The 16,193-nt window shown below is 40.9% G+C and overlaps 1 protein-coding gene across 4 annotated transcripts in view; it reads right to left on the bottom strand.

The window, feature by feature from the left end:
* Nucleotides 1-16,193, bottom strand: part of CD86 (CD86 molecule) — a 69,433-nt gene that overhangs the window by 27,101 nt on the left and 26,139 nt on the right. For all 4 annotated transcript variants that reach the window (XM_081302058.1, XM_081302059.1, XM_081302056.1 and 1 more), the window contains exon 2: nucleotides 4,012-4,061. In XM_081302058.1, coding sequence (XP_081158184.1) covers nucleotides 4,012-4,061 — 50 coding nt within the window. The remainder of the gene's footprint in view (nucleotides 1-4,011; nucleotides 4,062-16,193) is intronic.

Raw genomic sequence — 16,193 nt, 5'->3', positions numbered from 1 at the left:
TGAACCAGAGTCTCAAACTCTGGCTCTTTCTCAAGGAGTCTGCCAGCATTGGTGCCTTTCTCTTCTCTGCCAGTTTTATTCTTCCTCTCAAACAATGCAACCTGCATCCTATTTGGCAACCATCTTCCTTTAATGTGTATTAATCCTTCTTAATGTGGATTAACTTGCCTGGAAGTTCATTCATCCTCTCTGGAAACTACTAAAAACAGTCTATTAAATTGATCAACTAATTTGGAGGTAAGATACTCCTTACGGTGTAATATACATATATTTCAAATGATCCTGAAATAGTGGTTTGACACAAGGGAGTGGTTTCAGTACAGCCATTAGGCTCTGGGCCAATTCTGTAGGAACAGTAAGTCTGAACAGGTAATTTGCTTCCAGGGCCTGGTTTTAGTGACCACCATCTACAACAGCAGGACATGGGAATCCAACCTAACCATAGAAATGTTATCTTCACACAACCATCCACACAAGGACCTGCGAAAATCCAGGGGGCAGTAAACAGTAGACCTTTCCATAGGTTGTGAATGAAAGTTTGAACCAACTTTATGAAAATAAATAAAACATAAAAAAGATTCCAACTACCACTCCAGGTACACTAATTGAACCAGAGGTGTAACTCAAGAGAAATGAGAAGCTCTAGGACCAAGAGAAACCCCAAACAAAAGGAGAGTAACTGTCAAAAGCCAAACTGGGCCAGAAGTGGTGTAGAGTTCTCCTCTAGTTCCAGCTATGGGATTGAGGCAGAAGGATTGCTTGAGCCCAGGAGTTTGTAGCCAGCTTGGGCAACATAGAGAGACCCCATATCTTAAAAATAAAGAAAAGTTAAACTGCAAAGATACTTCCCCAAGACGTTCAATCTGCTTATTTTCCAAAACTACACTGGTTCCAGGTTAAATGTGTTATGCAGATACCAGAATAGAAGCAGAGGTTAGCAGTGGCACCTAGCAATCCCTTTAGCTTTATAAATACAAATCACAAATCATAACCCGATTCTACAAGGCCATGGCTGCCCCGTCCTACTCGTTTCAGTCTTACACTCTCATCTAATTTTAACTTCAAGAGCAGGGTTGGCAAATAAAGTGTCAATTTCTATGACACGAGAGAATATGCAATTGGGGACAAAATAGTTTCACTGTAGTGTTTAATCTTTGTCATCAAATGAATTATTCAGCCCTGCATTTTTGCTGTGGATTATCTGGGCCATTTGCATTTCCTGCCTCTCATTGGATGCCTGCCCTGGGCTTGGTCACTACCCACTAGACCAGTATGCAGAGTGCACCCTGGGAGGAAGGAGATAACATTGTGGAGCACTGGCAATGTTATTTTCTAATCAGTGCCACTGTTTTCCTATTCCACTTAAAATTTGTGTTGCCCCCAAGATCATCTCTCATCTTTTCACCCACCATAAAACCTAAACAGGTATCATTTGGAGAAGTTATTTTTAAGGTTTCAATACTGTTAAAATTCTTTTTAGGAGTTAACAAAGTTTCTAAGCAATTTCAAAGCAAGGCAAGGGCAAAAATTATACCTGGGAGTGGTTTTGATAAGGTTTCTTGGCTTTGCTTGCTTACTTACAATGTGCAGAGTCAGAAAGCTCATGGGAAAACTGACATCTCATCTGAGCCTTTTCTGAGAATTTGTTTCCAGGGTATTTTTCTTCCTTGTCTCCCAGGTCATAAGAGCTGGGCTGGTCACTGTGATGAGAAGGACTAGGACCCAAGCTTTAGGGGCACTTCAGGTGCTAGCTGCAGGTAAGGCAGGGGATGTGCTGTCAGGGAACTTGAGAATATGAATAAGGCAGTAGTGACATTGGTCCACCAATACTGTTCAGGTCCCCAAGGAGGAGATTTTCTCAATTATGGATGATTCTCTAGCAAGGGGTATGAGAAGTAGCCTAATGTCACCATTCAGGGAACAGGTGCAGCATCTACACTGCTGGCTGTGAATCTAAGCTATGCCATTTGGTGCCTGTGTTGATCTTAGGTAAATTACACAACCTCTCTGTGCTTCAGTAAATAAAATATTGAATAATAACAAAAACAAGTTATGAGATAATATTTACAAAAATGCTTGGAACGGCACTTGTCACAAAGACTCCCCCCTCCACACACACACATACACACATACACACATACACATTTATTTCACCACCCCCAAAATTAAGGTAGCAGGTCACTGTCCTGTGATGAACCCAGCCTAATTCCATTTTAAGATTGGGAGCCATCTCATCACAAAGTCATGAAAAGTTAATTTCAGTTTTACTATAAATTACTGCAATTTCTAAACTTGTTTGGAATGCCTGCCTGAGCCTTGAACTCATCCATGCCTGGCTTTCCCTGACCAGATGACAATCCTCTCTGAAACCTCAGCAGTGCCTCATAAATTCTGATGTTGGGATCTGAATTTACTCCCTACCTTAAAATACCATGCCATGTAAATCATTAACCTGCTATCTGCCTTTGTGTTATGCTTGTCAAAATCCTGTTATCTGTAAGTTCTCAAGATATCCCCCTTTGCAACTTTTTGTGCTATAAAACCTTGTTCCTGGGGAGCTGGGGTGCTTATCTCTAGCCCGGATTGGGAGAGACAGCTGCTGATCAGCTCTCTGTTTTGTGTACACAATACAAGCTTCCTTTAATTTGATTTAAAATTGGAGTCAGTGATCTTTTGTTTGCATCAGGGTTCAACAGCCTGGTGGAAGCTGTTGTCATTACCTGTGTCTGTGGAGTGATCAATTAGCACCCTTATAAACCTCACACACATGAGCTCAGCAAGCCTCAAGGTGCTAAGCGAAAACAAAAATCACAAAAGGCCAATCCCAGCCAGCAGGCAAATAATTTGAGGGAACATCTCTTCATGGTATCCCAATCCTTTGGGGACAGTGGCCCAGGGCATGTTTTGTGGCAATATGGGGAAGATGACTTTATGGCTGGGCTGGTTAGTCAGGGCCAGTTAGCCAAGGGGTGGCCTGTGTGTCAAATGGCAGGCTAAACTGGCCCCCTCTGTCTCGCACCATGACTGGGACGGCCTCCCCCTCAGTGCTGCAGGTGGAGAAAATGAACAGCAGGAAGGGGCAGGCTGGGAGAAACTAAAAGGCACTGAGTCACAGGATGTGCAGCAAGCACCCTCTGTTAACCCCAGTTCAAGGATGAAGAAACTGAAACTGAGAAAGAGCAGCAAACAGGGAAGGTCTGGATTGTCTGAGGCTTCTAAAACTGGGGGGTTGAGAGATTGCTAAAAAAAAAGTTTGCATAATTCAAAGGCAAAATGCCCATGGCCACTGTAATGCCACCAGAAAGGAGGAGAATGCGATAAAGGGAAAAGATGCAGTAGGAAGAGACAGTGGTTAAGTCTTACCAAATCATCAGGCATGTGAGGGTTGCTAGGGACCTTCAGAGAGTCTTAAGGGGAGCGTGAAAAGGACTTGTGTGAGTGGGGAGCCCTGAAGCATCAGCTTCGTTAGCTTTGTGGTAAATCTGCTGACATAACTGAAGGTCTATAGTAAGGTGAGACTACTTGTCTATGGGCACGGGCTGGTGGGGAAAGGAACAGGAGGAGGAGGGAAGGCAGGGGACATGGAACACAATGCTGTGTAACAGAAGGAGGCTTTTTGGAAGTCCATCAGGTATTTCCTAGGAACCCAAGAGTACCATAAATGGAGACAGAGAAGACCAGAAGGATTAGGTGTGAGCAGAAGTCAAGTGACCGGGCCTCAGTGCAATGCCAGGTGCCACTGTATAGCCCAGTCCATCTTATTCTGTGCATCCAGGCCCCTGAGGGTGAAATGGAAGAAGATGCATGCTTGAGGAGGGTTCCATCCCAGGCCAGGCCTGCCTGCTGTTATCTGAGCTACGGGCTCAGTCATGACACTTCCTTCTCCTCCAGGAAAGTCTCCTGGTACATGGTACAAGACCCACCAAGTGTCAGGCCTGGACTTGCAGTGGTCAGATGCATTGGGAGATAGTGGAAAGATTCTAGGACTTCACACAGTAAAAAGGTTCTTACCAGAAAGCAGGAAGGCCGTCACAAACAGAGTGATTCTCAGTCCCATGGTGCTAGGGTTAAAAAAGAAAAGATAAAACTTGGTTAGAAAATGAAACTGAAACCAATGTTCACCAAAACAAGACCTAGAAGTGGAGTATGGGATTCACTTGGGTTCCTGGGTGTGGCAGAGACAAGATTATGTGCTCACCAAAGCTATTTCCTTTTCCTCTTAGTTCCACAGATAGGCCATATTTCCCGGCCTCTCCTGATGTTAGCCACATGACTGGGTTCCAACCAATGAAATTGTGAACAGAAAAAAATGAACGTTACTTCCAGACATGGCTATCAAAGCCTCCTTCCTGCTCTCTCTCTCTCCTGCTTCTTAGATGCAGGGAATTCAGAGGAAACATTCAAGGTCCTAGAAAATGGCAAATTCTACTATGGAGGAGAACTGTTTAGCTGAACAAATTAATAAAACTGTTCTCTCCACACTTCCCCCAGAACTGATCCAAACTGGACTGTGACATTGGAAAAAATAAAATAAAATAAGGAAACTTACTATGTTGGGTAATAAAATTGTGGGGATTATTTATAACAGTAGCTAGCATTACTTCTTTTGAACAACACAGCAGGTCTAATGGGTCACAGGGAGGGTAGTTACATTTAAAAATCAATCTTTCTTTTGTTCCTTGTGTTTTTCACTTTTAATGTGCATCAAAATCAGCCAGAGAGCATGTAAAACAGTTTCCAAGGCTTTATCATAAAGAGTTTGATTTAGTAGGTAGAGGTGAACCCCGTGAATGCTTATGTCTAACAATCTCACAGGTGATGGATGCTGTTGTCCAAGGACCACGCTCTGAGAAACACAGAAATAGAACATTTACTCAGTCTACATGATGGAGCCAAAGAAAACGACATGCATGGATTCACAATCTCTTTCCCTTTCTCCTTCCTTCACCACAGACCCACTTACCCCATTTATACCAAAATGGACGGAAAGTGGATTACACAGAAAGCAAAGAAAAAAGAAAGAACCAACATTGGAAATAAGTTGAAAAGCAAGCCTGTTATGGTTTGGATATGAGGTGTCCTCCTGCAAAGCTCATGTGTTAATCCAGGAACGTTTGAGGTAAAACAATTAGATTATGAGATCTGTAATCTAAGCAGTGGGTTAATAGTTTGGCTGGATTGCTGGGGAGGGGGTAATTGTAGGCAAGTGGGGCATGACTGGAGGAAGCAGGTCACTGGGGATATGCTTTGGGGATGATATATTTTGTCCCTGGCTCTTTGCATTCTCTCTCTGCCTCCTGGGTACCATGAGAAACTTTTCTGTGCCACACCCTCTGCCATCAAGTTCCATCATCATCTTAGGCCCAGAGCAATGGAGTCGACCAGTTATGGACTGAGATCTTTGAAATCATGAGCCCAAATAAACTCTTCTTTCTCTAAGTTGTTTTTTGTCAGGTATTTTGGTTACCATGACACAAGGCTGGCTAATACAAAGCCAAATATGGGAATATAAAATGGAACTTGGGACAAAGCCAATGCTAAATGCTTACCATAGGAATCTGCCAACATGCATTTGGTGGGGCATAAGTTTGCTTTTAGCTTTTTTCAAAGTTAAGTTTTTGTTTTTTGGTTTTTTTTGTTTGTTTGTTTGTTTTTGTTTGGTTGGGTTTTTTTTTTTTTTTTTGCTATACTGGGAAACCCAGTATAGCAAACCCAGAGGTGCTCTACCACTGAGAGACATCCCCAGACCTCTTTCACTTTTTAAATTTTGAGACAGGGTCTCACTAAGATACCATGGTGGCCTGGAACTTGTGATCCTCTATCTCATCCTCCTGGGTTGCTGGATTATAGGCATGTGTCACCACACCTAGCTGGATTGTAACTTTTTAACAGTCAAGGTGAAAAGGAAAACCTAACTGGTGAATTAATCCACAGGACTTTCCATTAATTCACAGATTTGTTCATACAAAACAAACTGTAACTTAGAAGATACACAACTATTCTTTACCCAATAGAGGAAATTTCTTCCATGGTGTGGTTTGTCTAAAGCCACTCTTGATCTCAAGGTGCTAGGCACCCTTCCCTCTGCCTCCACAGCACCTAGAGCAGGGCATTGGGTTAAATGTGTCTGTTATATTTCTTTCTTTCTAGACTATAATGTTCATTTTTAATTAAAGTTTTAAAATAGATTATATCTGTAAATTGTACTAAATTTAAAAGGTAAAGATGACAGGCTGGAATTGTAGCTCAGTGGTAGCGCACTTGCCTAGCATGTGCGAGGTCCTGGGTTCAATCCCCAGCACCACATAAAAATAAATAAAATAAAGGCATTGTGTCCAACTATAACTAGAAAATAAATACTTAAAAAAAGATGAGAAACAGTAGAAAGAAAGTCTCCCAATTGTTGCATCATTATCTAGATTTTCTCTGTAGGTGTAACTGGAGTGACCATTGTTACCTGATACCAGTTTCTTGCTGTATTTGGAGTTATTTTAGGCAAAATAAAATAATAGCCCCATAAACTGTTCTCCTTTTATTTTTAAACTCAAGGGTAGCATTCTATACATAATTTTGCACACTTACCATCTGGAGATTGTTCTGTGTCAGTATGTAATGAGTATTCTCACATTAATGTTGCATATTATTCTACCATATGCTATTAGAGGGCAATACTTTTTTTGCCAGCCCCTACTAAAGGAACATTTAGATCGTTTCCAATCCTTTGTTGCAATTATACGCCACATTGCACTTGCAGGAGAGTGCTATATTCTTTGCAGTAGACTTGCTTGACTTGTTAAAGAGTAATGCAATTTTAGTTTTTACACATATTGAAAATTTGTCCTATCTTAAGATTGCATGTTAATGTTTCAATCAACAAAACACAAGAGTGCTTATTTTCACACTCTTTGGGTCAATATTGTGTTTTATAATTTGTGATCTTTGCCATTAGGAAAGGTTAAAATGGCATCTCGTTACGATCTTTAAAATTATTGTTATTGTGGTAAAATACACATAACACAAAATTTACTGTCTTAAAAATTTTCAAATATACATTGGCATTAAATAGATTCATATTACTGTGCAACCATCACATCCATCTCTAGAAGTCTTTTAATTTTGCAGAACTTTAACTCTGTACCAATGTAAAATGTATAGTTACAACTCTGTAACTCTGTTCAATGACTCTCTATTCTCCCCTTCTCCAGGGCCCTGGAAACCACCCTTCCATCTTCTATCTCAATGAATTTGACTATATTAGGTGTTAATGGGATCATACAGTCTCTGTCTTTTTGCGACTGGCTTCGTTCACTTGGTATATTGTCTTCAAGGTCCATCCTGTTGTAGCACATGTCAGAATTTCCTTATTTTTTAAGACTGAATTCTAGTCCATGTATGCTATACTACATTCATCTGCTGATGGTCACTTGAGTTGCTTCCACCTTTCAGCTGTTGTGAATAATAGCTGCTCTGAATGTGGGTGTACAGATATCTCTTCCAGACCCTTCTTTCACTTCTTTTAGGTAAAAACCCACAAGTAGAATTACTGACCATATGGAAATATTATTTTTAAGTTTCTGAGGACCGAATAAACAGTTTTCCACAGCAGTCACACCATTTCACATTCCCATCAATAGTGCACAGAGTTATATTTTGTCCACATCTTTGCCAATACACTTTTTAAATTTTTTTCAATAGCAGCAATACCAATGGGCATGGAGTAGTTTTTACTGTCATTTAAAATGAGTTTCTTATGTGAATCTGGGCATTTTTTTCAAATGTATAAGAGGTAGCATGTCCTGTTTCATGTGCTGTCTACCCTTGATCTTAGCCAAAAGGCCAAGAAGTCATCATGTGCTGTCTATACATTTATTTTGTCCACTTTCAAATTTGAGTCTTTGATTTTTTTCTTATTGATTTGTAGGAGCTCTTCTACATTTAGAAAATCAGTACTCTATGACAATGTTGCAAATATGTTTTGTTGCTGAAATACACAGCAGGAGTTCAACATATGAACTGAGTAGCTAGTTCCCAATCCCCCACCCTTCCAGTTATTTTAATGGGCTTTGAACCTTAGGCCACTCTCTGTTAAACTAACACTGACACCACTCAAGGGCAGAGCCAGTGAGATTGATTCCTGGGCATCTCCTCATGCTCAATCACTAACAGCATCCTATTTGACATAGGATTTGAGGACTGGGCCTCCTTTGAATCTAAGTCCCCACCTAAATATAGGAATCCCTCATGTTTGTAAACTAAAAATCAGCCTGCTTAACCTAAGACAATCTTCTGGGATGACATGTTAAACAGGGACATAGACTCAAATTATATTTTGTCATAAATTTAATAAATCATCTTTAATTCAAATAATCACATGAAATCAATATGGCCGTGGGAAATCTTTATGTCTTAGACAAAATGTAAGTCAGTAGGGAGAAGCACTGGCCCTAACAAGGAAGTCAGTATCATTTTGGACTTCCCTATTTGGGAACTCTCTCTTCCCCTGGGTAGAGACTGCCTTTCCTTTACTTCCTTTCATTGATACTGGTTTTGTCCTCTGAAACTACCCAGAGTAAGTCTAACATTCTTTAGTCAAAGCTTTTCAAAGGATTTGGGGACAGCCATCATAACCCCCTTCAACGTCCTGGCCTGGCCCAGCAGGGACAGTCCTTACTGGAAACTTCACTCTGGTGATTGTGTAAATGGCACATGATTCTGGAAGACACTTTGGATACTGAGTTTGTCAGTGATGTTATTAAAATATGATACTCAAATACTTGAGGTTGACATGATCCCTTTTTTAAAAAAAAATTTAAGTATGGGGCTGGGGTTGTGGCTCCGTGGTAGAGTGCTCGCCTAGCACGCACGAGGCTAGGGATGCTGGGTTTGATCCTCAGCACCACATAAATGTAAAATAAAGATATTGTGTCCACCTATAACTAAAAAATAAATACTTTAAAAATAAGTATAAATGTCCTGTGTGAAGAGTATTTTTCAACTCTAGCCATTGTGTGTGTGTGTGTGTGTGTGTGTGAGAGAGAGAGAGAGAGAGAGAGAGAGAGAGAGAGAGCGCACCAGGGTCTGGGTTGGGAAGCTGTTTCCTTCAGTGTTATTGGCACCATGGGAAGGCAGAAATGCCACTGCTCCCTCAGGAACGAACCCCAGCCACAGCAACAAGTCATGGCTTTCTCCAGATGTCCCAAGAAGTGGAAACTCATACCCTTGAAGGGGGAGGGGGCTGTAAAAAGGGGAATGGGAGAGGAAACAACCTAAGAAGAAAAGACAGTCTCTTCAACAAATGGTGCTGAGAAAACTGGAAATCCATATATAGCAGAATGAAATTGAACCCCTATGTCTCACCCTGCACAAAACCCAACTCACAGGGGATCAAGAATCTAGGCATGAGACTAGAGACTCTGCACTTACTAGAAGAAAATGTAGGCCCAACTCTCCACCTTGTTGGCTTAGGAAACCACTTCCTCAACAAGACTCCTGAAGTGCAAGAAGTAAAATCAAAAATCAATAAATGGGATGGTATCAAAGTAAAAAGTTTCTTCACAGCAAAAGAAACAATCAAGAACTTGAAGAGAGAGCCTCCAGAATGGGAGAAAATCTTTGCCACCTGCACCTCAGATAGAGCATTAATCTCCAGGATATGTAAAGAACTAAAAAAACTTAAACACCAAAAAAAAAAAAATCAAATAACCAAATCAATAAATGGTCAAAGGAACTGAACAGACACTTCACAGAAGAAGAAATATGAATGGTCAACAAATATATGAAAAAATGTTTAATTTTTCTAGCAATTAGAGAAATGTAAATTACAACTACACTAAGATTTCATTCTCATTCCAGTCAGAATGGCAATTATCAAGAATACAAATAATGGTAAATATTGGCAAGGATGTGGGGGAAAAGGTATGCTCATACACTGCTGGTGGGACTTCATATTGGTGCAGTATGGAAAGCAGTATGGAGATTCCTCAGAAAACTTGGAATGGAACACTATTTTACCCAATTATCTCACTCCTCAGCATATACCCAAAGAACTTAAAATCAGCATATTGTAGTGACACAGCCATATCAATGTTTATAGCAGTTCAATTCACAATAGTGAAGCTATGGAATCAAACTAGGTGCCCTTCAATAGATGAATGGATAAAGAAAATGTGGTATGTACACACAAAGAATATTACTCAGCTATAAAAAAAATGAAATTATGGTATTTGCTAGTAAATGGATGGAACTGGAGACTATCAAGCTAAGTGGAAATAAGCCAACCCCCAAATCCAAAGGTTGAGTATTCTCTCTGATATGTGGATGCTACACACAACAAAGCGGAGAGGGAAGAACAGAAGTTCATTGGATTAGACAAAGGGGAATGAGGGAAAGGAGGGAAATAGAAATAGGAAAGACAGTGGAATGAATTGGACATAACTTTCCTATGTTCATATATGAATATGCGACCAGTCTAACTCCACATCATGTACAACCACAAGAATGGGATCCTTATTAGAATAAGTTATACCCCATGTATGTACAATATGTCAAATACACATTACTGTCAAGTATATCTAAAAAGAAAAACAACAACAAAAAGATCTCGGTTGCCTCTGTGGATCATGATAGGAGAAACTGATTATTGGTGTATTCTGAGCAAGGCTGATTCTATTCCTTTGTTATACAAATATGTTTACTTTGTAAAACTACATGAAGCTTAAAAAAAATCTAAGAATTTACAGGGGGATTCTCTGAAAGGAGACTTTTTCAGGTGAACTATTCAAAACCTTAACAGACTAGCCCAAGTGAGTCAAGTTTCATTCCATAAACCAAAGAGCACCTGCCACACACTGTTTCCTCTTATTTTGTATGCCCAGTCCGTCCCAGAACATGAGTAAGAGTCAGGTGAATGATTAATTACATACACCACTGTTCTTCTTGCCAAGGTGAGAAGAAATTGCCGTAGGCCATGCAGCTACCAAACAGTGGAGAGTTGAGACTTAAACAGACCCAACCTCACTGACTTCTATTTGACATTGGTGCAGCTCCTTTAAAAATGTCAGTCGGCTTTAGCTATGTAGTGGGAGCAAACAGAATGGATTCAGATTCTATCCACTCTTGGAATAAGAGGAGGGCAGCACATCCCAGGGCCAAGTGTGATGGCGACTCTTGGAATGACAGTGGGACACTCAGGGAAATAGGCTGGGCTAGGGGGAGCCGGAGGCAAAAACTACCCCTTTTATTATGGGGGTTTCCGGCCTGAGCTGCCATTCATTCTACAAATATCACACAACACCCACCATCTGCCCAGTGGAGAGAGCTTTTCTCTGCTCTAACTCCGTCAGCTAATTATGTTTCCAGGTGGGTTTGGCTTCAGGCACAACTAGAAGAGTCCTGGGGAAACAGGAGTACCCGAGAGAAAAGGAGTGGAAAATGAAGGGGGCTGGTTTATGTCTTGGGTCTGAAGGAGCAGGGGGCATCTAATATAGGCCAAAAGCAGATGAGAGGACACATATGACGGCGGCCACCTATGGGGTGGGACAGGGCTGTGCAGGTGTGGTGAAACAAGAAATGAGAGAAGAGTTTCCAGGTAGAAGCTGGAGGGCAGCAGAGAAAGACATTTCCTATTTCACAACTTTGTCTAGAATATTAGTGGTAATCGGGGTTCCAGGGGAAATGTTGAGCTGGTATCGCAGGAAGCGTATTCATTCAGATAGTCTTTCAGGCACATGTTTACTGAGTTTACTCAGGAGTGGTTTTGTTCTAGAGGTTTCTGGTGATGATGTCAAGGTGTGTGGGCCTTGGCCCCTCATCCAGTACTAAAAAGAAAGTGGAATGTCTCAAGGGAACTCCAAGTCAAGCTCCAGGACTAGTGTGGAAGTGGGACACTTAGCCCCTCCCGGGGCCTATACAGTCCTCCTTGTTCCAAGCAAAATGGGAGATGCTACACCTCAGTGGAGGAAGGACCAGGTCTGCCCTCAACCCAGCAGCACTCAGGGCCAGGACTATTGCTTCTTGCAGAGCCTAGTTGTGGCTGGACCAGTCAGGCTTGCTTGGCTTGTACATTAACTGGGCAAGGAGAGTGGACACCAGGAGGAACTCCAGCTGCCCGAGGCCTTGACTTGCCTCTGGGTGCAGTGTGCTTCACTGAAGTACTTCTGCAAGCTCCAGAACCCAAAGATACATGTTTAGAGTAGCTATTAATATCTTTGAGGCACTGGGCAGAAAAGAGCAGGCTTATTTCCTTTTTTTAATAAAGTTTCTGAACTGCAAAATGAGAAGGTTGCTGGGAAGGCAAAGCCATCTGAGTTTTCACAAGGCTTCTGACCAAGTGTCTCACGATAGGCTTGAAAAAGCAATGTGGAGAAAAGTGGGATCAATGGAATCAATGCTAGAACGGTTACTAACCGCTCATTTGTTCATTCATTCATTCATTTATGGGTTCATTCCACAAACATTTCTTGAGCCAGTCATTGTGCTTAGAGCTGGGAATACAATGATGCACAAAACCAGAAAGAACTTGTCTTCATGTGGTTGTTTAGAGTTTAGTAGAGGAGCAAGATAATGATCAAATGATCATATGAATGAATGTAAAATTATTACCATGGTAAGTGCTAAAAAAGAGAGGTTCCTGGTACTCTGAGAACCTGTTATAGGACTACTTTTAACTGACATTCAGAGAATGACTGATAGATTGAAGATGGACACATATTCTTTGCTATTCCTCCCATGAAGAGGTGGAGTCTAAGTCTCCTTGAACCCAGGCTGGCTCTCATGACTTGTTTGACTAAAGGAATGAAATAAAAAGAATGTCCTGGAACTTCTGAAACTAGGTCATGAGAAGCTTTGAAACTTGTACTTGCCTCTCTTGGGACTTATTTCCTAGAATCTGAGCCCACCATATAAAATGTTCTTTTACCCTGATACCACAGAGCCAAAGAGGCCACGTGTAGTTTGGGTCCAGAGTCCTAGCCGAGCCCAGCCTTCCAGATATCTCTGTCAAGCCACCAGATTGGAAGAAAACCTTGGATCCTCCAGATCAGGGCTCAGCATACTCAGACTAAATGTGGCTCCCATCTTTTTTTTTTTTTTTTTTGGTACCAGGGATTGAACTCAGGGGTACTCAACCACTGAGTCACATCCCCAGCCTTATTTTGTATTTTATGTCGAGACAGGGTCTCACTGAGTTGCTAAGCACCTCGCCATTGCTGAGGCTGGCTTTGAATTCGAGATCCCCCTATCTCAGTCTCCAGAGCCGCTGGGATTACAGGCGTGTACCACCACGCCTGGCTCTATCTATTTTTTTTTAATATATGAATATTTTTATAACTTTATTTATTTATTTATTTATTTTATGTAGTGCCGAGGATCAAACCCAGTGCCTCACCCATGCTAGGCAAGCATTCTGCCACTGAGTTACAGTCCCAGCCTGTCTCCATCTATTTTTATAAATAAAGTTATGGTGAAACACAAGAAAGTTTTGTTGAGCCAGACTCATTTATTTAAATATTATCTATTGCTGCTTTCAGAATGGCAGAGTTGAGCAGCTGTGAAAAAAACTATGCAGCCTGCAAAGCTGAAAACATTTTCTATCTGGCCTTTTATAGCACAGTTCAATAGAGATACAGTGCAAGCCACACACGTGAGCCATATTGAAATTTGAAAATTTCTTGTAGGCACCTATGTTTATCAGCTTTTCATCACTGTGATCAAAATACCAGCAAGAGCAACTTAGAGGAGAAAAAGGTTATTTTGGCTCACACTTTCAAAGGTTTATTCTATAGTGGGCTCACTCCATTTCTCTGGGCCCAAGGTGGGGCAGAACACCATGGCAGAAAGGTGTGGAAGAGGAGTGCTGCTCCATTCATGATGGCCAAGAAACAGAGAGGGGGGAAGGAGTCACAGGGAAGATGATTCCTTCCAGGGCATGCCCCTAGGGGACCCAACTGCCTATAGTTACCACTCAGTTACTCCACTCAAACCAGGTTAGGTTATAGCTCTCACCGTCCAATCATTTCATCTCCAAACATTCCTGAATTAACATAGGAACCTTTGTGTGACACCTTATGTTCTAAACTATAAGACCAGATGAACAAATGAAAAAGAAATAGGTGACATTTAAGACTATATTTGATTTAATCAATTATATCTAAAATATAATCTCAACAAGTAATCAATGTAAAAATTACTTATGAATACTTTAAAATTTTTATACTGAATATTCAAAAATCTTGTGGGTAATTTATACTTACAAAATTTTAAAGTTTTAAAGTAAGAACTCAATTAGGAGCTCTCTCTCTCTCTCTCTTTCTTTTTTTTTTTCAGTTGGGGTTTTCTCTCTTCCTTAACTCCCTTGAAGGTTGTTAAGTTATTGCTTCTTTGGAATTCAGCTTAAGTCTTTTTAAAAATATTTTTTAGTTGTCAATGGATCTTATGGATCTTTTTATTACATTTATTTATATGTGGTGCTGAGGATAGCACACAGGCCCTCATACATGCCAGGCAAGCATTCTACCACTGAGCTACAGTCCCAGCCCCAGGATCTCTTGATCATTTCAAGAGATCAGTAGTTACTTGTGGCTGGTGGCCACTGAATCAGTGTGTCTCTAGGCCAACCTACCCACTAGCTTGCTACCATAAAGTGACCTCATTTGATGCCATGAAGAGTAGAAGAATCCCTCTGAGGCCTGCTCAGATTTCTGACCCACAGCATTGTGAGAGGGTAAATATCCATTGTTAAAGCTGCTGTATTTGGGAGAATTCCTAATACACCAAATAGGTAAGTAAAACAGATTGAATAGGTGTTAAATAAATGAAGGGTTTTTAGGGAGTGTGGCTAGAAGGGATTCTATGCAATGGAAATAGCATATACAAAGGTAGTGAGGCAGGAGAGCACATGAAAGAAGGTATAAGAAGGTTGTGGCTAAGATGAAGGCAGGTGGAAGACAAGGTGGAAGACCTAGGCAGGGGCCAGGCCATACTTGTCTTATAGGTCTGTTAAGGATTTTGGTCTTTATTCTGAGAGCAATGTGAACCACTAAAGAAATTATAGTAGAGATTGGCGTGGTGACACACACCTGTAATCTCAGTGGTTCAGGAGGCTGAGGCAGGAGGATCAAAAGTTAAAAGTTGGGCTGGGGATGTGGCTCAAGCGGTAGCATGCTCGCCTGGCATGCGTACGGCCCAGGTTCGATCCTCAGCACCACATACAAAAAACCCCCAAAGATGTTGTGTCCGCCGATAACTAAAAAATAAATATAAAAATTCTCTCTCTCTCACTCTCTCTTTAAAAAAAAAAAAAGAACTCATACACTTAAAAAAAAAGTTAAAAGTCTTGGGGCTGGGGTTGTGGCTCAGTGGTAGAGCATTTTAAAGAAAGAACTCAATTAGGAGCTTTTTTTTTTTTAAGAGATAGGGGGGGGGTGGGTTAGTTTTCAGCGGACACAACATCTTTGTTGGTATGTGGTGCTGAGGATCGAACCCAGGCTGCACGCATGCCAGGCGACTGCGCTACCACTTGAGCCACACCCCAGCCCAGGAGCTTTTTTAATAAAATGTGTGAGGCACTGGGTTTGATTCTCAGCACCACATACAAATAAATAAAATAAAGGTCCAACAACAAAAAAATATTTTTTAAAAAATGTTTAAAGCCAGCCTCAGCAACTAAGCGAGCCCCTAAGCAATGTAACAGGATGCTGACTCAAAATGAAAATAAAAAGGTTTGAGGAATGTAACTCAGTGGTAAAGCAACCCTGGGTTTAATCCTCAGTGCCAAAAAAAGAGAAAAAAAGAGAGAAGAAGAAATTATAGTAGAGATGGACATAATCAGCTTTGCTTTTGGAAAAAATGACTCTACTTACTACATAGCAAATGTATAGTAGGGAAGCCAGATGTAGAAAGACCAATGGGCTGGCCACTGAAGTTGCTTAATGAACATAGCTGTTTGGTCTAGAATGGTAATAGCAGACATGGAGGGAAGTTGGTATTTGAAGAAATAATTAGGTTTATAATTAACATAATATGGCATGGATTAAATATAAGGGATGAGAACAAAGTGTTGATTCATTGACTGATTCCTTTATTCATTCAACAGTTGAGTGCCAAGAATCAATCTTGACTCACTGATACCTCAGTGGGTACCACAGGACTCTCTGATTTTTAATATTCACTTTCATATACTTAGTAAAATTATAAAC

Source organism: Spermophilus citellus (assembly GCF_964194105.1).
Source record: "Spermophilus citellus genome assembly, chromosome: 7".
Lineage (NCBI taxonomy): Eukaryota > Metazoa > Chordata > Mammalia > Rodentia > Sciuridae > Spermophilus > Spermophilus citellus.
This window is presented reverse-complemented; position numbering and strand designations above follow the sequence as displayed.